The sequence below is a fragment of the Pseudorca crassidens genome, chromosome 16 (assembly GCF_039906515.1).
Source record: "Pseudorca crassidens isolate mPseCra1 chromosome 16, mPseCra1.hap1, whole genome shotgun sequence".
NCBI classification, from domain to species: Eukaryota; Metazoa; Chordata; class Mammalia; order Artiodactyla; family Delphinidae; genus Pseudorca; species Pseudorca crassidens.
In genome coordinates, this window is record NC_090311.1 from 82,382,898 (window position 1) to 82,407,448 (window position 24,551).

Consider the following 24,551-nt stretch of genomic DNA (forward strand, 5'->3'; position numbering starts at 1 on the left):
CCAGCCGCTCCACGGCATGTGGGATCTTCCCGGACCGGGGCACGAACCCGTGTCCCCTGCATCGGCAGGCGGACTCTCAACCACTGCGCCAGCAGGGAAGCCCTGGCCTGGGTTTTTAAACCTACATACCTGGAGCATGTGACTACAGGAAGTGGCAGAGTACTTTCTATATAAAAACTTTTCAAGGAGTCTCTTTTACAGCCTGTAGAGACAGCTTGGTTTCTTTGCACTCAGTAGATACTTGCCTGACTGACCAACTTATAAAGCATCCCCTTTTCACAGTGTAGTGTTTTAAAGAGGTCATCTTATCTTTTTGTTTGGGCTTGTTATCTTGCAGATAGAATAAGTACAAAATTTATTAAAATAACAGAATTTTAATACTTTTCCCTTCGGGTTAATGCTTTCCAACATTTTCCTTCTGCTGTCTTTATTTTTACTCTTTATTGAAATATGACATATGCAGAAAAATGTGTGCATCACAAGTGTAACGCTCCATAAATTTTCACAAACTGAGTAACGCGTGTAACCAGAAAGAACCCCAAAGAACCCCAAATCAATAGCTGCTGTCTGTTTTAAAACGTGCTAAGAAAGTCTTATTCTACGTCACCCTTGTTTCATTGGGAAATATTTGCTGTGGCTTCATTTCTGCCTCAGGAACCGGCACAGTGCATGGACTCTGCTCAGGCACTGGCGTTCTTCACACAGGTACCCGGGGGTCCTGTGTCAGGTGGTCTGTCCTCCACCTGGCACGACTTCTGCACGAAAGACCAGTTGACTTCTCTTGTGACTTTTTCCTGCCTGTGTTTGGAGTGTTCTAAGCGACACTGTGTTTCCTTATCTCTAACGGTTTCACATCACTGCCTAGATCTGCTTCAGCTTTCCCAGTAGAGCTGATGACGTTTGACAGTACGTGTGGGCTTATGCGAAAGTCTTCAGCTCTTAAGAGCGCGTGCCATCCTGAGCCTGCGATGCATTTTCAGCACAGTTTATAACCCCAGGCTAAGTGAGCAGCCTTTGTGGTTACAGCCCGCTGCCCAGTATGCTGGCGGCAGCACCTGCCATCCTGTTCTGTTCCTGGATCGGCGCCCCGTAACTGGCTTCCATGCTTCTTTTTCCATTCTGTGCAGCTGACCAACTCCTTTTCTTTTGGTTTTATACCTTCTTTACAAGTACTTTACTTTTAAAATACTTTACTGAGTTAATACAGCTTCAGTCAAATTACATTCATGTTTTGCTAAAAAGCCATCCTGTCTCTTTTAAGATGGCTTTTGCAGATCCTTGTTCTAGAGGACTAGTTATATGTTGACTTTATAATCTAATTCTCAGTGGGCGGCCTCTATTTTCAAGTTGTTTTATGATACCTTACACATCTCAGGCACCGATGAATAGTATTTTATTAGAACAAAAGAAGCATATAAATTCTTCAGAGGAGAATTTTCCCTGTTATTACTTTTCCTGTTATTACATTCTAAAGGAAAAGTACCACTTGGGACCATCCAGCAAGGTAATCTACAACGTCCTTGTTACTGAACTGAACTTGAGTCTGCACGCCCACAGCACCGCAAAGCCAGTCTGCTGACACCGGGCTGTGGTGAAGGAAAGTTCGATTATCTGCAGGGCGCCAAGCCAGGAGGGCTAGCAGCTTATGCTCAGAAAGTCCAAACTCCCCGATGGCTTTCAGGGAAGGGTTTTAAAGGCAACATTTTGGGTGAGAGTTGTAGCCTGTGCACCTCCTTCTGATTGGTTGGTGGTGAGGCAATAAGGTGATGTTTTGGGGATCTTGATCATCAAGCTTCTGGTTCCAGCCAGTCTGGGATCTACAGGCTTGTGATCAGCAGGTCGTCACCATCGTCCACCTGGGCGGGGTCTTAGTTTCTGCAGAACAACTCCAAGGTTATCGTCCTTTAGGAGGAACTAGGACTTCTGTCGCTGAACTGTTTAAGCTACCATTACGTTTCTTGCTTGACCTTTTTCCCTTAGTTTCTGCATTCCCTCACTTCCCTAATTGGTAACTGCTTGAGTCTGCTCTTTGGAACTCAGGGAAGACCTAGGAGACTAAAGCCTTTTTCCACAAACAAGGAACAGGTGACATGAGGGGCTTTGGTACCCGGGAGGACCCCGCAGGGGTCAAGCCTCCCCCCCACCTTTTCTTTGATGCTCCTCAATCTTGAGGGGGAACAGGGAGCAGGATAGGAAAGAGCATAAAGTCTTGGATAGAAAGGTTAATCATAAACTTGACAGGGCAGCTTGGTTTCAGGGGGGCCTAGCTTCACTGTCAACAGTGGTTGTCTTACAAATGCAGAAACTGATAAAAGCGAAGTTTCTTGGGTTTTAAGCTCTGAAATATATATCACGTTAAACTTAGTCATGGCTGTTCTAAGATGTACTTAAGGAGAGAAGGAATCTTTTTGTTCATTTTTTATATGTGTTTTATACCTACATATCTGTGCAAAAACGCTTTTACCAGAATTACTCATTAAAGTCCAGTTATTGACAAAAAAAAAAAAAAAGCAAAGGTACTACAAGTTGATGCCGTGTAGCACCTGTTTCACCTTCAGGGAGCTCCTCCAGCTACGGTAATGCGGTCTGCTCTTCCCGGGTTACCCTACACCTGGGACCAGAATTGTCGATAAATATGTGGTACCTGACTTCCAAGTTCTGGCTCCTCCATGGGAAAAGTCCAGTCATCCTTGTGTTCAGGTGAACCTGGCCCACCGTCTGTTATACCTAGAGCCAGGTGGTCAAGTGATGAGCACAGAAGCAGCTGTGGAATTCCTTATGAAACATTTTCCTTCGGGGAAACACAAACTTTCAATCAGCTTTCCCTTGCAGGACAGGAATGTGTGACACACGCATGCTCTTTGCAGTAACACCGCCTCTCCTCAGCAGGAGGCAATGCTGTCCTCTTATTTGATTGAGAATTTCCACGCTTTCCCACCATTCTAGCTGTCAGCCCGCCCACAGCTGTACTTATAGCCTTTGCCTGCGGTCCTGTCTCCTTGGAGGACCCGTGGCTTCTGCCTGGTGCAGCGCCCATCTTGAAAAAACAGGCAACAAAGACAGGACCACCGAGTCCTTCCAGCCACCACCTCATCTCTCTGTTCCCTTTTACAGCAGAATTCCTCAAAGAAGATGTTTATATACACTGTCTCAATGTCCTACAGTCAACTCCTGTCTCTCCACCCAAGATGCTCTTCTTAAAGTCAGCTGTGTGTAAGGTTGAGGGGGAGAAGAAAGAAGTTGGATGGCATTGCTGTAGTAGACTATTACCAGGACCCCGCTTTGGCAGAATGAGCGGTGACAAATGTGCCGTGTGCCCCTATCGCTGGGGTGTCCTAGAGCGCATCTGTGGCGAATCTTCGCTTCATTGTTTCTTCATTTTTGTGACCTTAAATGTGTCCATTAACATTGAGCATCATTCCCCACGTGTACAGTGAGCCCAAGGTATGTTCCACCAGCCTCAGAGGATGGAGGACCAAAAGAAATAATGTCTGTGAAAGTATCTTGAAAGCTGTAAAGTACTGTGAAGGCCAAAATAAACTTCAGGAAAGCAGGAAGAAGAAATTTACAAGAAAAACCCAGCAATTTTAGCCTAGATGTATATACTAACATTTAACAATCATTCTGTGAACTGTGGGCATTACGTCTATTTCTCACAGTTGCCCTAAGAGGGTGTGTGGTGGTAGTTATTCCTGTTTTACAGATGAGGCATCTGAGGCTAGGAGAAATTAAAGGACTTGCCCAAAGTCAGACAGCCAGTTAGGCATCTCATCTGAGTCAGTCTGGTACCACGGCCTGTGCTCTGAACCCCTCTGTTACTTTGCTGCAGAACTAATTAATTACATTTGAAGTCAGGGAAAGAGGCGCTTTAAGTAGAAGAGCTGGTTGTTTGAAAATAACTGGTAAAGTTTAGACAATCATCTAGCAAGGGTAATCAAGGAAAATGAGAGGAAACAAATACAGCTGACCGTTAACCAGCACGGGTTTGAACTGTGCAGGTTCACTTACACATGGATTTTTTTCAGTAGGAGATACTACAGTGCTACACAATCTGTGGTTGGTGAATCTTCAGTTGTGCAGCTGCGGATTCGAGGGCTAACCACAAGTTATACGCAGATTTTCAACTGCATGGAGGATTGGCACCCCAAACCCCCATGTTGTTCAAGGGGCAACTGTATTTGCCTTTAGGAATCATTATAACTCTCTGTATAGCTTTATGACAAAGATGTAGAACAGTCCAAAGAAATAGGTAGCTCTTTAGAAAAAAGGTAAATTATCAAGTTGATTCTCCCTCCGCCTCTTAAGTATCTTGTTCCCACCAGGGTCAGCTCTTTTATTCTCATTAAACTTAAGCTTCCTAAGCTTCCTTAGAGATCCTACCTACATTTCCTGCTTAATCATCTACCATCAGTTAATGATTATCAGATTTATATCTGTAGCTCTTTCTCTGGAATTTCCTAACTACATGCAAGACAGCTTCCTGGTTTAGCATCTCATGAGCAATTGCTTAAACCCAGAGTTAGCGCTTTACTTCCCTCTAAAAGCACTCTTCCTCTTAGACTCCTCACTTCAGATACAGGCACTACCCCTCTCTAGCTGCACAAACGGGAAACAGTGCCTCTTTCCTCTTCCTGTGCCCAATTTTCTCAAAGCCCTGTCCTTTTTCCTTCATATCTCCTTCTGTCCCCACTGTCTTTGATCTTTCTTCCTCACCGCTGTGGCCTCTCTCGTCGCGGAGCACAAGCTCTGGACGCGCAGGCTCAGCGGCCATGGCTCACGGGCCTAGCCGCTCCGCGGCACGTGGGATCTTCCCGGACCGGGGCACGAACCCGCGTCCCCTGCATCGGCAGGCGGACTCTCAACCACTGCGCCACCAGGGAAGCCCTCCATGGCATCTTAATACTAAAGAAGAAAGGGAATAAATGAACTGGATACTAAACTTGGGAAACTAGAAGAGGAAATAAAGGAAATTGCAGGGCTAAGAAGACCAAAGCCAGAATAAATGAATTAGAAACAGAGCAACAACGGAATGGATCAATAGACCCAAGAGCTGCTTCTTTAGAAAAGAATAAAATAGATGAATCTGATAAGGCTGACGTGTAAGTAGGGAGCAGATGCAACTGCACGTAATGAATGAGGGGGCATGTGCGCAACTGTAGCGGCCGTTAGAATTTAAGAGACAACAGTGCAGAAACCTCTGCTAATAGGTTAAAAATAAGAAGCAGTAGAGAAATATCCAGGAAGATGATGCAGAAGAAAAAGATGAGATTCTATAATGTGTTTTGAGACTGTTTCTGCAGTAATCACAATGACATTACTTGTATGACCTGAACAAGGAAGAAAACAGACTTTTCCTAACTTCATGGAAATCTGTAGCGTTTAAATACAGCCGGTTGGGTTATTATTTGAAAATAACTGAATCCATGGTGAGTTAAATATTTTTAGATTAAAGAACAAATTTAACCTCCTGTTCCAGACAACTCTAGTTACAACTAGAGCAAACTAGTCTTGTATCACAGACCTTACCAAACCAGCAAAAACACTGATGCCAGAATCTGATAAAGTTCGGGGGCAGAAGAGAAAGCTATTAACATAGTTATAGAAATCCAAAGTAAATATTAGTAAACTGAAGCCAGCAAACAGAAGAATAATCTGCCTTGATCAGTTAGTTTATTCTAGAAGTACAAAAGATGGTTCAGCTTTTTAAGGAATTGAGTTAATCACCTTGATAGGTCAAAGGAGAGAAATCATGATTATCATAAAGAAATATACAAAATCACTTGATAAATTTCAGCCAGCTTTCCTGATTTAAAATTTGGGGTAAAGCAAAGAATAGGAGAATTCTTCCTTTATATGGTAAAATGCATCGATCTCCACCCTTCCTTTATATGGTAAAATATATCAGTCTCAAAATAGGCACATAGAGCAGCTTCCCACTGGATGTTTGTAAATGTTAAAAGTGTTACTGTCAAAAGTTGAGGAAATTCTGGGTCATCAAATGACATGTTAACGTCAGGACTAAGCAGGAGTGCCTTTTACCACGAGTATTATTGAGCACTTTGGGGAGGTTTTGTCCAGTAAAATAAGATGCTAAGTGAGTATAAATATTAAAAAGATGTAATTGTGTGTAGATGGCACAGTAATTATGTGTAGATGTAATTATGTGTAGATGGCACAGTTATCCAGTGTGTAAATGAAGACATTAATAGAGCTGTTAAAAGTTCAGTAATGTGGACGGATAAAATATTCAGCTCTAGTCAGCTAAGAAGGCAAAAGATTGACAGTATGCTGCATCTCTGCCTGGGCCACTCTACCGGTCCTGCCAGCCTCCCATGGACCTTCACCTGTGAAGTCCTTAACTTCGCTTAGATCTGCCTTCACTCTTTCATGGCAGGCAGCCAACCAACACCTCCATTGCTTTGCTGGAGGGTGGCCTTTTGCAGATTGCTTAGGCTGTCGGCCTCGTTTTCCTCTTCTTTAAAATGGGGATTGGGGGCTTCCCTGGTGGCGCAGTGGTTGAGAGTCCACCTGCCGATGCAGGGGACACAGGTTTGTGCCCTGGTCTGGGAGGATCCCACATGCCGCGGAGCGGCTGGGCCCGTGAGCCATGGCCGCTGAGCCTGCGCGTCCGGAGCCTATGCTCCGCAACGGGAGAGGCTGCAACAGTGAGAGGCCCGCGTACCGCCAAAAAAAAAAAAAAAAAAAAAAAGGGGGATTGGAAGGGTACCTATACATGGTGACTATATCGGTATTGGCTGGCGTTACTCAGTCCTCTGGAAGCTTTTCCTGAGCACACACACCTCTTCTCCCGATTATGCTCTAGGTCATGACTCTTAAACTGTTGCATTCTGACATTTTTTTATGTGGCTCTGATTACTGTCAGGTTCCCCACTGAATGCTATATACAGCACTGGGGTCATTTATGGTTTTGACGACCATTGAGGCTAAGGCCGTGACTGGAACATAGTAGATGCTCAACAGATAATAGATTCAACCACCGATGAATCTGTGGTTATCAAGCGATTTTTTTTTTTAAGATCACAACAGACTTGAACGTGTACATCCTGTATAAAAATTATAAAATTCCACATAGGTTAATAAAAGATTAAATTCTGTAAAGAAGTCAAGTGTTTCTCCCCTCCTTAATCTACAATTTTAATGCAATTCTAATAAAAATCATACAGGGCTTTTTGTTTTGGAACCGTAACAAAATGACTGAAGTTTATCTGAAGGAAGAATGTTTATCCAAATAGCCAAGAAATTTTTTTTTAAGAAAAGGTGATGAGGCTTTGCTTTTACATTAACCTGTATGCACTCGTTGTAAGGCTATAGTAATTGAAACAATGATACTGAAGTCAGAATAAACATCATTATAAGGGATTAGAAAGTCTACAAAACAAAACAACAAAATGCAGGTTTATTGTAGAGAATTGAAATTTTATGTCTAAAGTGTTAAATTAAAATGATATATAATCTCACCAAGTTTAAATTTAAATAATGTAGAAGAAAATGTAATCATATGGTTAAGTGTTTACATTATATTATTAAGTTAAAAGGGCAGCTTACAAAACAATGTAGCTCATTCAGTTCTCACAACCTCATGATAACAATAGTAGCAAACATTTTTTGAGCTCCTGCTTTGTGTCAGAAACTGTACCACATGCTTTACTTATATTTCCTTATTTAAATCTCACAACCACCCCTGTGACGTAGATAGTTTATCACTGACCCTGTTTTACAAATGAAGAAACTGAAGATGGAGGAGGCTAAGTCAGTAGCCAAGAGCTAGTAAGCAGTGGCAGAGAACAGGAATTCAAACCCAGCCACCCGATTTCAGAATTATGACTCCTAGTTATACACACCAAAATTTTCATGGTGGTTCTCAACGCATGGTGGTGTTCTAAGTGACTTTTATTTACATTCTGTGATTTTTCTGTATTTTCTACAACGATCGTGAATAGCTACTATAATTTTTTAGAAATAAATGTCCATGTAGAGATTGAAGAGTCATCTGTCAGAGCTATTGCAGAAGGTAGATGTAAATCGTCTCAAAGATTCCTTTAAAAAAAGGAGTCTAGAAACAGATCCCAGTGACTATAATGTGTCATAAAGGTGGCATTCAAATTGATAATTTCATAAGTGGTCCTGAGGTTAGAAAGTAGATAATTAGAAATTCTTCTCTAAATCTTAGGCCAGAATAGATGAGTTACAAATTAGCAAAGGATATAAGCAATTTACAAAAGAGATACAAATGGCCAATAAAGCAAAAGTTTAATCTTACTAGTACTATTTTCAGATTGGAAAAGATAAAAAGAATGGCACTACTTTGAGCAGAGGGAAATAGTGGTGTTATACACTGTGAATGGAAATGAAATTATTAAGCATTGAGATGGAAATGGAGCAATATATATGGAAAGTCTTAAAATTGTTTACACCCTTTGCCTCAGCAATTACATATGTTATACTGTAGTTTAATTGCCCAGTTGTGTAAATTTGCAAAAATATAGGTCAAGGATACTCATTGAAAGTGTCTGTATTAAGGAAAAAGAAAGGACATCCTAATTATCCAATGATAGGGGTATGGTTAAATTCCATGCAATGGAATACTGTGCAACCATTTAAAATTAAATAAATGTTTGGACTTCCCTGGTGGCACAGTGGTTAAGCATCCACCTGCCAATGCAGGGGACACGGGTTTGAGCCCTCTTCTGGGAAGATCCCACATGCCGCAAGCAATTAAGCCCATGCGCTACAGCTACTGAGCCTGTGCTCTAGAGCCCACGAGCCACAACTACTGAGGCCACGTGCCGCAACTACTGAAGCCCGCGCGCCTAGGGACCGTGCTCTGCAACAAGAGAAGCCACCGCAATGAGAAGCCCACGCGCCACAAGGAAGAGAAGCCCCCGCTCGCCGCAACTAGAGAGAAAGCCCGCGCGCAGCAACGAAGACCCAACGCAGCCAAAAATAAAAATATATAGTTTTAATTAAAAAAAAAACAGTACACCTGAAACTAATATTATAAATCAACTATACTTCAATTACAATAAAAAATAAAATTTTGTTGATGCTTATTTATTGAAACTAAAAAGAATTCCATAAAGTGGAGAGATTGTTAGAAGAGAATACAGCCATGTCTGTGTAGTGCTTTGCACAGTGTTCAACATGTGAGTTCTCAAATGGTACCTTTTTTAAAAGGTAGGGGAGACAGGTTATTGATGAACGTATATCCAACTGCCTATCAACAAGCATTACTGGTTCTTCATTCTTGTCAGACTAAAGCCTTTCTCTGGGTCCATGACTTCCTAGTCTGACCACTCACCTTTTTTATTTTCCAGCACTGACTCCCGCCTCTAGCTAGGGTGGTCTGCTCACTTCCCCTTTGCATTTGCTTGCCTTTGTGTTTCTGTACACCACTCATTCTGCCTGGAGTATCCATTCCCTTTCTGCCCGCCAGTCTGAAGCCATCCATCCTTTAAACCCCGCTGTGCCTTGTGAGACTTAACATTCCGGCTTCAGTCACTGCTCCCCACCAGGGCTCTTGGATCCGTCACGTCCTTCTTCCTGTCGTTAGGATACACACATGTGAGAATTCAGCTAAATTCTCTTGAACATAATTTTCTTGAACATAATTTTGTGCTCTTTAATGACTGCTGCATTAGAGCATATTTTAAAAAATAAGTTGTTGAGGCAAAATTCACATAATGTTGGGCTTCTCTGGTGGCGCAGTGGTTGAGAGTCCGCCTGCCGATGCAGGGGACACGGGTTCGTGCCCCGGTCCGGGAAGATCCCACATGCCGCGGAGCGGCTGGGCCCGTGAGCCATGGTCGCTGAGCCTGTGCATCCGGAGCCTGTGCTCCGCAACGGGAGAGGCCACAGCAGTGAGAGGCCCGCGTACCGCAAAAAAAAAAAAAAAAAAAAAATCACATAATGTAAAATCAACCATGTTCAAGTGAACAGTTCAGTGGCATTTAGTACATTGACCAGGCAGTGCAATTACCTCAAAACATTTCCATCACTCCAAAGTAAACTCCTTGCCCGTCAGGCAGTTTCTCTCCATTCCCTCCTTCAGCCACCAAGGTGCATACTGTGTCTGTGGATTTGCCTGTTCTGGACATTTCATATAAACGGAATCATACAATATGTGACCTTTTGTGTCTAGTTTCTTTCACTTAGTTTTTGTTTTGGAGGTTCTTCCATGTTGTAATATGTATCAGTACTTCATTCTTTTTTGAAAAAATATTTATTTATTTTTGGCTGCGTTGGGTCTTAGTTGAGACACGTGGGATCTTTCGTTGTGGCACGTGGGTTTTCTCTCTCGAGTTGTGGCATGCAGGCTCCAGAGCGTGTGGGCACTGTAGTTGCAGCGCGGACTCTCTAGTTGTGCCACATGGGCTCAGTAGTTGCGGCGTGCGGCTTCGTTGCCCCGCGGCATGTGGGATCTTAGTTCCCCAACCAGCGCTCAAACCTGCGTCCCCTGCATTGGAAGGAAGATTCTCAACCACTGGACCACCAGGGAAGTCCCCACTTCATTCATTTTTAAGGCTGAATAATGTTCCACTATATGTATATACCACAATTTGTTTATCTGTTTTCTGTTGATGGACATTTAGGCTGTTTCCACCTTTTGGTTATTGTAAATAGTGCTGCTGTGAACATGTGCGTATGTGTGCTTGTCTGAGTCCCTGTATTCAGTTCTTTGGGGTACGTACCTAGGAGTGGAATAGCGGGACCAGGTGGTAATTCTATCTTTAACTTTTGGAGGAGCCAGCCAACTCTACAGTGGCCACACAGTTTTACATCCCCATCAGCATTGCACAAGGGTTCAATTTCTCTGCCTCCTTGCCAGCACTTGTGATTTCCCGTTAAAAAAAAAAAATTATAGCCATCCTAGTGGGTGTGAATTGGTACCTCCTTGTGGTTTGATTTGTATTCATTAGTTAATAATGATGTAGAGCATCTTTTCATGTACTCAGTGGCTGTTTGTATATCTTCGGAGAGTTGCCGGTTCAAGTCCTTTACCCGTTTTTAAAACGGGGTTGTCTTTTTCTTGTTGAATTTGAGGAGTTTTTAGATATTCTGGATACTAGATCCTTAGCACATACCTCTTAACATCAGGTCTTCCTGGCTTGACTTTGTTCCCCTCTTTGTGATTTTTGTTTTTAACCTCTGGGAAATGCTGCCACATCAGAGGTATCCCATGAAAGGGTCTTAACAGCTGTGTTCACTGTTGTGAGGACAAAATCACCGAGGCGTGTGTGAGATACTTGGAAACTATAAAATGTTACCCAGTTGTAGAGGTGGAAGACAGGATGCCCCTTTTAGTGTTTTTTACACTTGTCCTTGTTTTGATTTTGTGGATTCTTCACATTGCAATTCATAGTTAAGCACCTAAGAGCCATACATCTAAGGTAAGGAGAATAACAAGGACTGTTTGCTTTTCAGAGTCATCCTTTTTGAACTTCCATGACTCCGACTGCGAACCCAAAGGACCATCACCCTGTGACTCTTTGCTTTCTCTCAACACTGAAAAGATTCTGGTATGCATCTTCTATGCCTTCTGTTTTTGTGACCTGAAACATGGTGATACTAGTTCCAAAAGGTAGAGATTGCGTCTGTTTATCAACTAGGAGTTGAGTCCAGTTGCATAAGATAAAGATAGGTCATCTGGTGTTTAGTCACATTGAATTATTATGTCTTATGCATTGGATGGTTGGTCATTCTGGACCTAGGACTCTTTACTTTCAACTTCCAAGGAATAAAGGAGATCATGGCTGAACCTTATTTCTAGGAGCCTTATGGATTTGAAGGTAGCGTATAATCTTATTTTTCCAGCCTTTGCCTGTGTATCTTTTGTATCTATGTTTTTTTAATCAGTACCAGCTAAGCTGTACCAGAGACCTCTCCATTCCAGGGACGAGCACCTGGCCCCGTGCCACGTAACGTGCATCTGCCTATCGTGCTAGCGTGTGTCCCCCTCTGGCCCGGCTGCCTCCACGTGCCAGGGTATTTTTGTTCACACGTAATTCTGTGAGGCTGCTCTTCTTTCAGTGCCCAAGGTTAACAGTTTTTCACCAGGCCTTTTCCTTCAACATCCACATAGATATTGTTGGCTTCTTTTGTTTAAAATTTCCCTTTAGGGATACTCTTTTCTTTTCCAGACAAAGCTCTTCTGCCTTTTCATGTAAGAACTACTCAGTATGGGTAGAAACTGCAAACTAGAGAATGATCAACTGATTTTACTTAACTCATTTGCATAGTCATCAACGTGGTATATGGAAGAACTTTTGAATTAGACTTGTCCCAAACCAGAATGGGCTAACTTGTGAAGTAGTGAGTTGGCCATCACTGAAAACATTTAAATAGAAACTGGATCATCCCCACCTTGGAGAAGTGATTAGATTCTTAGAGTTATTAGGGACCTTCTTGCTGATAGTAATTCAAATATTACCTACTATTTGCCTTTCCAGTTTAAGATGATACTAGCTAGTAACCTACGGGAGAAAGCTGATAAGTCTAGGCCTTTTGTTTTCCCTAGGTTGAAAATATGGGAGTTAAACTCTTCATTTATTCATTCATTTTCCAGATATTTATTTTGCACCTATTTCTGTCAAGCGTTGAGCTAAGCAAGTACTTAGCCAGGGAGTGGTGAGCCAGAGAGGCTTGGTCCCAGCACTTAGGGCTCTATAGCTACTAATCAAATAATTATACAGGTAAGCATAGAAGTATAACTGTGCAAATCATATGAAGGAAAAACAAAGGGTCAACATAATCTCCCTTAAGTTAGGGGTATCAGGCAAGACAGCTTTCAGGAAGTGAACCATGAGCAGGGACCTGAAAGGTGGATTGGAGTTAGTCTACTAGCAACGTGGGGTTGTGTGTTTAAACTTCCTTGATCATAGCTGCTCCACTCTGTCCACAGAAGATATCTATAGTTGCAGTATTAGACTTGGGGAAGATTCTTTTTGATCAGGAAATGAATTTGTCCCTACTATACTTTGCCTGCCCACTTCTGTTATAAATTTTATTTCTAATATAATACAAACCCTTTAAAATCAGATATGCTCTTCAGCATATTCTTATTGTTGCTTAGTAAATGATTTCTTCTTCTTATGGGATTTCATTTCTCTTCTCTTCCCATCTTTTTGCACAAAGTCTTGGCAAATGGTTGTCAAGACCTTCGTTGAATACTGGATGAAATAATAAAAAGTTTTTGAAGTATTAAAAGCGTTGTTTATAGACCCCTTTCCTTGGCTCTAAGCAATTTATTAAGTAGAAAATGTTTTGCACTTATGTGTTTGTCTGTAAGCAGCTGGTAAACAGGAAGGACTTGTGTCTGGTCACACCTGGATGTATGTACAGTGCTCTGCTGCCCTCACGTGTTGTGGAATCTGCCACTTCCTAAAGAAGCCGAATGAGGTTCCCATGTGTGGAAGCTCCCAGCTATAGAGCAAGGCAAGAAAGAGCTGACAGAATTCCCCTCTAGCCATCAAGGTTTTACTGGAAGAAATAAAGCATAAACATTCCCAAAGCGGTAGAATTTTCAGGTGTTTCATTTGGTTTGGGGTCCTGAACGGAATGAAGCGAGAGCTCTGAGTCTCCTGAGATGGGATCCTTTCTGACCTGTGTCTTTTAACTTGTGTTCTAAGTAGAGGTAGCTTATTCTTGACTTGTTTTATAGGCAAACCCAAAACCACTCTGTATCTGAACATCAATCTTGACTTTAAGAGTGTAGGGAATGTAGGTGGAAATACCTGTTACTCTGCTGAGTCAGTGAAGCCCAAGAGACTATGGCTAGTGAGTACCAGTCATTAGCCAAAGAGCATATCCATCAGTCAGAAGAGTCACCTGTGTAGAATTATTTGGCTGTCATACATGCCTGTAAGCATCTGTACAATGGATTAACAAAAAGAGGAATTCAAATAATTGAGATGTCACTTGGTTCTGATCGTAAAGTTTTGCCAAAAGCGACATCTTTAGTCTTGTATTATCTTAGCTTTTCCTGTCTATGTGTGTGTACAAGTTTTAATCATATCTTAGGTGAATCTGGTATGAAGTTATCACTTTAATGTGTACCCTGTAGGCTAAGCATATCACAACTTAGTGTCGACAGTCAAATCTTCTGGCAAAGTGACAGCTGTTTGCATAATCAGACATGATTTGTCTCCAAAACACAATAGAGCCGTCGTTTTGTATGTTGGACCGTTGCTGCCTATAAAATCTTTCCACTTGCTAAGCTAACTTACTTAGTTTGTCCCTAGCTTCCGCTTTTGCTTTAGCTTTTCTGCCAAGTGTGCATGTGTGTGTCTGCGTATGCATCAAGTAGTATGGTTATGTTCATCGCCTGCTATGCGTTATTTAATAGCCTGTCTTGTTTCTTGGTCAGGTTTTGCTGGTCCTATTATGGTGTCATCCCTGTACCACCTATAGCTTTTTTTTTTTTTAAAGATTTTTTTTGATGTGGACCATTTCTAAAGTCTTTATTGAATTTGTTACAATATTGCTTCTGTTTTATGTTTTCTTTTGGTTTGTTGGCCACGAGGCATGTGGGATCTTAGCTCCCCAACCAGGGATCGAACCTGGGCCCCCTGCATTGGAAGGCGAAGACTTAACCACTGGACCCCCAGGGAAGTCCCAACAAACTGTAGCTCTTACTTCTAAACTATTTTTAAAGTTTAAAAGGCAGTATTCTGGGGGACTTCCCTAGCGGTGCAGTGGTTAAGAATCCACCTGCCAATGCAGGGGCATGGGTTCGAGCCCTGGCCCGGGAAGATCCCACATGCCGCACAGCAGCTAAGCCCATGCACTACAACTACTGAGCCTGCGCTCTAGAGCCTGCGAGCCACAACTACTGAGCCCGCGAGCCACAACTGCTGAAGCCCGCGCCCCTAGAGCACGTGCTCCGCAACAAGAGAAGCCTCCACAATGAGAAGCCCGAGCACTGCAGTGAAGAGTAGGCCCTGCTCGCCGCAACTAGAGAAAGCCTGCACGCAGCAGCAAAGACTCAACGCAGTCAGAAATCAATAAATTTATTTGAAAAAATATTCTGTTATCAAGCCACTTTGGAGACCAAACACTAGAGTGTGATCTTTGTAACATGATCGATGTCATTGAGTAGTGTGGAGGGAGCTTTGAAACAGCCGGGAAGATTAATCCCCATGAAAGTAGAAAGATAGGTATTCCTGGAAACCAAAAACCACTAGTGATAAGAAGAGGAAGCAAATCAGTTACAGCACAAATTGTGTCCCTGAAGTACATGATTGATGTGACTTAATGTGAATATTTTCTTGCTTTCATATACATCAAAGGTAGCTTTAATTCTTTTAAATACAGGTTTCATGGTAAGTTTCTCCTCATCTGCGATAAGCTAAAAATGTATGTTTGTTTTTATTTCAGAGCCAGGCCAAGTCTATTGCCGAACAAAAGAGATTCCCATTTGCTACTGATAATGACAGCACAAATGAAGAGTTAGGTGAGACTTGACTCGGGGGCTGTTCCTGGGATATTTGCCTAGAATTTATGATCAGATGCAGAGCAGGTAGGCAGGATGGTGAGACAGAAAGAGCACAGAGCCTGGCTCTGCCAGCACGAGAGGGTTGATCTTGGGTAGGGAGGGCATTCAACCCTTGTGAGGGTCTCGGTACTATAAGTCATAAAATAAAAGGTCTGGATGGAATCCGTAAGGACTGTTCCACACCTGTGTTTCTATGGATATTAATAATTATGGTAACGAGTTCTTATGAGCTACTAGCATTCATTAGAAGGTTATTTGTGTGCTGTCATCAAATATGAACAATAGGGAAGTAAAAGCAGGAGAGAATCATACCTACTTCAGTCTTCTTTGTAATAAAATAGCTAGGTTTGAGTTAATTTTACTGTGGGGCCAATCAGTTATTGTTGGGTCTAAGCATGTGGGTGTAGAAAGTTGAGTTCATTCTAATCTGCAAACGGGTCATGCAGTCTGGCTTGTTCAAGGCGTGTCTTAAAACAGTCTGGTTTCGCCAGTGTCTGATCGCTCTGGGTGTGTCTCCATCAGTGCCTGGTCAGCTCACACTTGAAAGAGTGGAAACAAAATTGAATAGAGGACTGAACACTGCAGCTGGACAGATTTCACATAAGTGCGTTCTCCCACGTGTTGCCTGGTGGCCCAAAGCACCTGCAGAAATTTTTTTCTGTCTGATTTACACATAACCATTTTATCCTTTCTTCTACCATATGCATTTTATATTAAGACCGAGCACTTCTTGTATTGGCTTCTTCCTTTGTTAGTGCAGATAATTGAGAGTTGACTATTTTGAAAGTATTAATCACTTTTTGTTTATATTCTTTGAGTGGGCTTTGAGAATTAATTATCCTTTAAGGCATCAGATTTGGTCTCTGTTGTAGTCCTTGGATTCTGTTCAGCCTTATATTCATTTATTAAATAATGAATTAAGAGTCTAACGTGTGCCAGGCCTGTCCTGTGCTCTAAGAATAATTGTAGTACACCCTGGGATAGGATAGGCCCTGAGCTGGCTTAGGAGTTTTGAACCTCAGTATTTTTTTTTTCTTGGAAAAATGACCTCTGTCAACATACGTGTTGTGGGGAGATGTGGAATTGCTGGTTATTAACAATTTCTGGGAGATTCCAGCTATCCTAGTTTTTTCTTTATGTCTTTGAACTCCCACAACCAAATTTAGATCCTAGTACGAATAGTTATTTATATTTGTCCAAGATTTAGGTTACTTTTTAATGCATACTTTTGGGTTTTTCTCAAAAAAATATTTACTTTTAGATGGAAATATTTGAGAGCTGCATTTGATTTTCTTTGAGTGGAGTTCAGTAGGCTAGCCAAGGACGAAAATTTTCAACATGTTGCCAAGTATAACATTTATCCGCTAAAGCCGTATTTGTTTTTATGGGTCACTTATTCATTTGTTCATTCAACAGATATTTACTGATTATGGGAAGATAGATAGGAAATTCTGAAAATTTAGATCTGAAAGGAATCTAAGAAAATTTTCTCCAGGCTTGTTAAGCAAGACTCAGAGAGTCATGAGAGTGACTGAGGTCCCTGTGGTGACACAGCCAGCGAGTGGCGGGGCCAGAATCTGAGCCCAGTTCTTGGCTTTCTAAAGTATCTTCCTACACTCAAAAATGCACAAGTTTATGTTTCAGTCCCTGTTCATCCAATCATCAAGGAATTCAAACCATTTTGCAGTCCAGCCCCGTGCACAGTAGTTTCAGTGCAGCCCAGATTTTTCTCAGGGTAGCGTGTTGGTGAGATGGGTGGGTCCTGGAGCCAGGCAGCCTGTTTCCTTTGTCTCACTGCATGCTGCCTTTGGACAGTTTAAATGCTTCATTTCCTTGTCTGCAAATGGGGGTGACAGTTGTACCTACCTCACTGCGATTAAGGAGTAAATGGGTTATAATGCATGTATATAATTAGGATTGTGCCTGGCACGTATTAAGAGTACTGTACATGTAACTATTATTGTTGTTGTTGTTTTTTTACTACTAATGCCGCTGAGCCCCGCCGAAGAGGTCTCTGGTTATCTCATTGTCTGCTACAACTACCTGAATAGTATCCATTCCCATTATTCTGAATAGGAGTTTGAGCTTAATTATCTTTTCAAAAAAATTAGGATGAAAACAGTCCTCTTTTCATGTTGATGAATGCCCCCCAAAGCTCTTGTATTATTATGATACTCGATGTTTCTGAACTTTACTTTTCTCAGGTTAGTTATAAAGATACTCTAAATCTCTTTCTGCATTTAATGTTTTGACTACTTTTTAGTGTCAAGGAATTTAAACTCTGAATGACATTAAAAGTTTTAGTTCCCCATCTTCTTGAACACGTAATTATGTCCTTGAACTAGAGGGTTGCATAAAGCTTTTTTTGCAAAGAAATATGATCAAAATAGTATTATATTGAGTTAGGAATACAATTTTTCAGGGATATTTGGGACGTTAGGGAGTTAGGGCAAATATTATAGATAAAAATGTAATCTAGAATATTAAAATGTATTGGTTTTTTTGACAGGTGAAAAAGTTCAGTCTAAGTTGTGCCGTGTTTTAAGAGATATTCATGGCTCTAATTTCAAAATACCACTTACCTAAACAATTTGATTAAAAACTATTTGTGATCTTTAGAGTATATTTTGAGTAGTGTCTTGACTATATTTTGAATAGAAGAGCTAGGGAAAAGACTAGTGGTCTTTTGCAGTGCTGTGAATTATATCTACAGTTAAGCACTATATTAATATATATTAATTGGAGCCTCTGTTTTTGTTCTTACTAGGTAATTGGCAGTAAATTCAGCACCTGCAGGAATCGAGATATGTGATGCTATTGGGGTATTTCTTCTAACTTTCACAGTAAAGTCACATCGCCATGTTATATGGACATTATTCAGGCTTATTACTAGCTCTTTTGTATATATAGATAAGAAACATCGTAAAGACTATTTGGTATTTGAAAGTGAGTGATGGGCTTAGAAAAAGATAATTACTTCTTGTAGGCACGTGTTTTATAGATGGCTTTAATAATTTAAATCTAGATGGAACTAGAAGACTGATTAGCAAGTGCTGAGTGGTAGGAGAATTCAATTACATCTTATTAACTTCCAGGTTTTCTTTAACTGCTTCTAGTCCTTGGAGCTGCCTTTTAAGATTTGGTAAAGAATTTAGTTACCGATTCCAGTCTGAGATCCTTTATTCGTTCCTTTAATGTTTCTGTATTTTTTCATAGCTATTGCATATGTGTTGATTGGCAGTGGTCTCTATGATGAAGCAATAAGACATTTTTCAACAATGCTTCAGGTAATTTTTCTTCTTAATTATATGATTGCAAGTTTATAGTCACGACAAAAATATGGACTTATGCATAGCTAAAGTGCTGCAATAAAACATGGATTTTAAGATTTTACAAGAAAGTAAAGGAAATCAGCCCTGACTGAGCACTTTCTTAGTGCAGGCCTTGTAACATGCTCTCATTTAATCTTTGCAGTATTACTTTATTTTAAAGGAGGAAAATGCGATCTAAGGAGATCAGGCAATTTGCTTGTAGTCTCCCCACCATCAGGTGGCAGAGGTGAGATTCAAACCAAGTTTCAAAAAGACAAACGTCAGCTTCAGTTCATTTTCCTCTCTACCTTGATATCTCCCATGAGATGTGGACACTGGAAATTCTTGGAGCTACGGATGTTTACTCTCCATGCAGGAGTTGATCTACACGCTTAAGTCCATTCGTGGATTTGTTTCTCACCTTAAAGTATAATTATGAGACTCCTCAGTGGAAGTATTGGGCCTCTATTGATTGATGGCTGTGTTAAAATCCGGTACAGACCAAGTGCTTTCATACGCAAGTGTTAAGAGTTGCATAGGAGACCTGCAATGCAGCCTGACATTGCTGGCTGTGTATCTCAGGTCATGATTTAACTGTACTCTGGTAGATGCCTGGCCATTATCCATTCTCTGTCCAGGAGGGTCAAGTAGAGTTAGAAATACCCAAGTTCTCATCTACTCTGCTAATTACTAGCAAGTTATTTAACCACCTGGATTATGGGCATAATAATAACTACCTCCAAAAATATTCTCGTTCAGTTTGAATGAAATATCTTAAAAAGTACTTTACTAGGTGCCTGGCACATAGTAAGTGCTCAGTTAATCTCAGCTATTTGAAGGACCATTCTGGCATATTCATCTGTGCTAATACAGTAAGAGCCAATAGATAGTTTTCAATCCAGCAGGCAGACTTAATTTTAAAGTATTATTTTTGAAAGTTTTGCTCCGCTTTTGTTTTCTCTTTTTAAACATATGATTAATTCTGTTGACAATTCTATCATCACTCTCAAATAATCAATAAGATATTTTTATAGTTATTACTTTAAAGTGCTTAGATCCAAGCGGCTATGTGTTTGAGTGGTCATAGGGAATAATATTCTTCAGTGGAGTTTAAAGTACGACGGGTAGATTATAAAGTTTTAAAAATCGCCTTTCTGTTTAGCATTGCAGTATTCAAAAAGGTAAGAAAGCACTTTAACACCCTGGCTTGAAAGGGAGGTTTTGATACATTTATAGGAGCAAATGTCAGTTAATTTACGGTAGCCAACAGAAGACAACAGTACAGGCTTGCAGACGTATTAGCAATTCATTTAACTTTTTGAAAAATATTGTTATCAGTCTAGCTGAAGGCAAGATAACAACGTTAAAGAAAAAACTTTAAGTAATGAAAAATTTCCTAATTCTGCCACTCTACCATTATTTAAGTTTATGACCTTTTCAAAGTATGCATTTGTTTTTTATAATCTGAACTTATGTACTATTTTGTATTACTTTTTTACTTAATTTTATAAATGTTTTTCAGTCTTTCTCTACAATCATAATTTTAGTGACTCCATAATATCTCTGTTGTCCATTTATTATCGTAAAACATCTTTTCCTTGCAGTCGCATTCAGAAAGTAGATCAGAATTTTTCTCTCTGTGCTAAGAAAAGATATTAATATGTTGAAGTTTGATATAACATTTTCATCAATCTGCGTTGGGTTGCTTTCGACTGGTAAATTTTTCTTTGAGAATGTGTGGGTTATAAGGTTGGACTGGTGACTTTGGTGATTCAAGCTACGATGGGGCAGGAATAGAGGATGATGGAGCAGCAGAAAGTTCAAATGCTACGGGCCCGCAGAAGACGAGACTGCGTTGTCATTCATGACACGTCTTTACATGGGAATTCAATGCCTTTGGCTTTTCTGCCGGTGCTCTTCTTGGGGATGTCTCTCTTCCCCTTTGTTTCGGTGCTTCCCAGCCTTTTCTGCCTTATAACACATGTGGAAAATCATGACACGCTGGAGTAAGCAGGAGCAAATTTAGAGACATCCAGATAGAGCTTGGTGAAAATCTGTCACATTTTCTTTACGTTATATGACTATGCTAAATGCAAAATACCAAGATTTGACATTAAGTGCTAAAATTCTTTTTGAAAATTTTAATAAGAGACTTGATCCTGCTTTTCTGGACATAACTTTTGCATTTAGGCTTTATGTTTGAAACTGATGCACATAATTCCTGTTTAAGAGCTTTTCATGGATTTCTTCAAATCTTTGATAGCCAATCTCATCAAGAAACTGCACAACCACACGGTAGCAAGTGTCCAAAGATTAGTTATTGCTACTTCTCTAATTGACCAAAACTCCTTTTCTTACCTTGAATCAGAATTTGCATAAATCAGTCTCTTTATATTGTATTTTTAAAGTATGACCATTCTTTAAATCTAACTGCTCTTCCTTTTCTTTTATTGGCAAATGCAGCAATACTGGGTCTTGGCAGTAATGAAACTGATTTTTACCCCAGCAATACTTTTTCGTATCCAGTATTCAGAATAGTGGTAAAGCGTTTCTTCAAGCATGGAGGGATGCCAGGTTAGGACTCAACTCAGCATCACCAGAGGGTCATTTGTTGTCAGTACATGCTATCAGATGTTCACCTGTTCCTTGCAGGATCTTTCCACATGTGCGACAACTCTTTATTTATTTATTATTTAAAAAAATTTTTTTTGCGGTATGCAGGCCTCTCACTGTTGTGGTCTCTCCCGTTGCGGAGCACAGGCTCTGGACGCGCAGGCTCAGCGGCCATGGCTCACGGGCCCAGCCGCTCCGCGGCATGTGGGATCCTCCCGGATCGGGGCACAAACCCGTGTCCCCTGCATCGGCAGGCGGACCCTCAACCACTGAGCCACCAGGGAAGCCCAACTCTTTATTTTTAAGCCAATAAACATCGTTTAACAAATCTTCAGTGATAACTGTTCACAGATAAGCTTTTCCAGTTTTTTTTAGCTTGTTATCTCCCGACAAAGTGTTTCTCTTGGACAGCCCGCGGACTCAGGGTGAAGCAGGAGTGCATAGAATCGGACTTCATTCATAGAAAGCTGAAGACAGATGGGGCCATGGGGGCTAGGATTTTATTATAGTCACCATTTATATAAGATCATTTAATGTGAAATTTGGATCTATGCATGAGGGCCACTCATATTCCAGAGTGACCTTTTGATGTAAAGCTTTTATACTTTCTTGTGGTCTCAGCTCCAGCATCAGAGAACAAACTTAAGGGCTATTCCCGTAATCTTTGTTGTTTCAAACTGTTCCTTTGAATATTTATCCAAGTATGGGTTGTTTGGCACGTCTATAAAGGAATACAGTGTTCCTTGAGCATCAAGGTTTCCAACAGAGCACAATTTCAAGACTTAATAGATCTGTCCGTCTTCATTGGAACCTCTTGATTTTAAAAGTGTATCAGTCAGTATTGTCTCCACGTCAGTGTCCTTGTGTCACTTCCACATGTGTCAGCACCTCCATCATAGCGTTCTTGAAAGTGGAACCCTTTCCTGTTGTCTGTGCTGCTTTGATGCTCATGCAGGGCTGGGTGACCTAAGTGCTGTGACAATGTTATGAGGCAGTTGGCCTTTGCTGTTAGTCGTGTGACCTTGAGCTCATCTGATTCTGATCTGATTCTGGCGGAATTGAATTCATGAAAGAACTTTGCATTAGCAGACAAAGTGTAAAACATTCCTCTGCACGTGATCTTGTAACCATCTTTTATGTACATATGTATGTGCGCCTGCCACTTACACAGAACTTAATCCTTGTTACATTGCTGTGCAGTGACGTTTTTGACTTATTCGTTTGTCTTTGATCCAGTGACTTTCGAGTTTTAACAAAAAGCCAGCCTTGTGGTGGAAAAATAAATATTTGTAAATTTTAAAATCACTATGTAAATAATATAATGAAGATGGTAAATTAGACTTTTATGTGTTTAAAAAAATTGATTCTTTTGAGAATTGAGACATTTAAGTGGACATGATCCAGTAAGATAACAGTCTTATTAACCATGATTTTGTATTTGCATAAAGTGAGTGATATTGGACGATTGAAATATTAGTTTAATTTAATTCATTTAAAATTCTGAAAACCTTATAAAGTGTAAATATTATTAGACTTGTGTATTCAAAAATACTTTGAAATGATATTCTGAGCTCAATTAGTTTTTAGAAATAAACATTGTTTTTTATTTGAAACAATAATTCATCGTGACATTTCATAAAGAAAGAGTTTTGACTTGTTAACATCCAAAGCCAGTGATAAAGTAATAAAGTTGTATCAATCAAAAAAAGCAATAAAATCTACTATTTAAATTTAGGAACCTGTAATACTAGGCTATATCGTGGTGTGGTAACAGCCACAATAATTATAGATCCTTCTATGCTGTCGAAAAGAAATTCTAAGAAGAACGTGTAAGTTGAATACTAGAGAAAACAAACGTGCATCTGTAACGTATTTAGGTTTTCTCCATGCGACTGACTCTTCAGAATTTTCTTGCAACCGCACAGAAGGATGTTTAGTTATTGCGGTAGTTATCATAGTTATAGTCTAGTCTTACGGGTTCCAAATCGACTGCCTGCTCTCCCCTGATCCCACCAGACCCTCCCCAGCCACAACTGAAAAAGAATTCCTGCTCGTATCCTAGTGTCGCCAAGCTCAATGAATGGCACAGGGTTATGTGAGGCTACATGTTCCACACACACGTGTGCCACTTACTTCATCACCAGCTCTGTCTGTGTGCCTCCTAAGTATCTCCTTTGTCCATCTGCTACTCCCGGCTCTGTTCAAACCACGGCTGAGCCACTTCCATCTGCCAGATGACAGATGGGGCTCTCGGTTCCTGGCTTCTCTCCTCACACCCTCCACACACACTCACATGTACATACCATACAAACATGTACTTTAAACACACATATACTTTGCTGCTACTTTTAGGTTAGAGATAAAAATCCTTAGTGAGGTCCCTACCTGCCTCTCCAACCTCAGCTTGGAGATGCCGTGTTCCCCGCGTCCCTCTGAGCCTTTGTACCGTCTGCCCCCGCTGCCTGGACCAGTCATTCTGGGATTCCCCCATCCTCTACAGATCTCAGCCCAGGCATCGCTTCCGTAGGAAATCCTTCCTAACCTTGTTTAAGTCTTTATACGTTTTCTAAAAGCACCATTTATCACTCTAGCATTTACTGAAGGTGTAACTTTACATTTATGTCTGTGATTCTTTGGCTGTGCTCCAAGAAGGCAAGAATCTTTTTTGCCTTCTGTGTTGGTTCTCGCTTACTATGGTATTCATAGCACATGGGCCGGGACATGGCTCATAGCTGGCCCTGAGTAAATATTTGTTGAATGAATGACTCACATCCATATGACATATAGTGGAACAGAGGAGAGGGGCGTATCTTATTTTCCAGGGGCATCTGGAAGGCGTCAGAAGAGAGGGTTCAAGGATTGAAGGACTTTCTTGGGCACAGAGGCCGTGAGTGGGTGTTTCAGGCAGATGAGAGCATTTGCAAATGCCCCGAGCTTGGGAGACCCTGTTGTATCTAGGGAACTATTAAGTAATGCCAATTATTATTATTTTTTTTTTTTAAGATTTTTTTTTTTGATGTGGACCATTTTTTAAAAGTCTTCATTGAATTTGTTACAATACTGCTTCTGTTTGATGTTTTGGTTTTTTGGCCGTGAGACATGCGGGATCTTAGCTC

The 24,551-nt window shown here is 40.8% G+C and overlaps 1 protein-coding gene across 7 annotated transcripts in view; it reads left to right on the forward strand.

Annotated features, from left to right (window-relative positions):
• The window catches only part of TTC13 (tetratricopeptide repeat domain 13), a 70,117-nt gene that overhangs the window by 5,939 nt on the left and 39,627 nt on the right, over positions 1–24,551 (forward strand). For all 7 annotated transcript variants that reach the window (XM_067711109.1, XM_067711110.1, XM_067711111.1 and 4 more), the window contains exons 2-4: positions 11,443–11,537; positions 15,394–15,469; positions 18,728–18,798. In XM_067711109.1, coding sequence (XP_067567210.1) covers positions 11,443–11,537; positions 15,394–15,469; positions 18,728–18,798 — 242 coding nt within the window. The remainder of the gene's footprint in view (positions 1–11,442; positions 11,538–15,393; positions 15,470–18,727; positions 18,799–24,551) is intronic.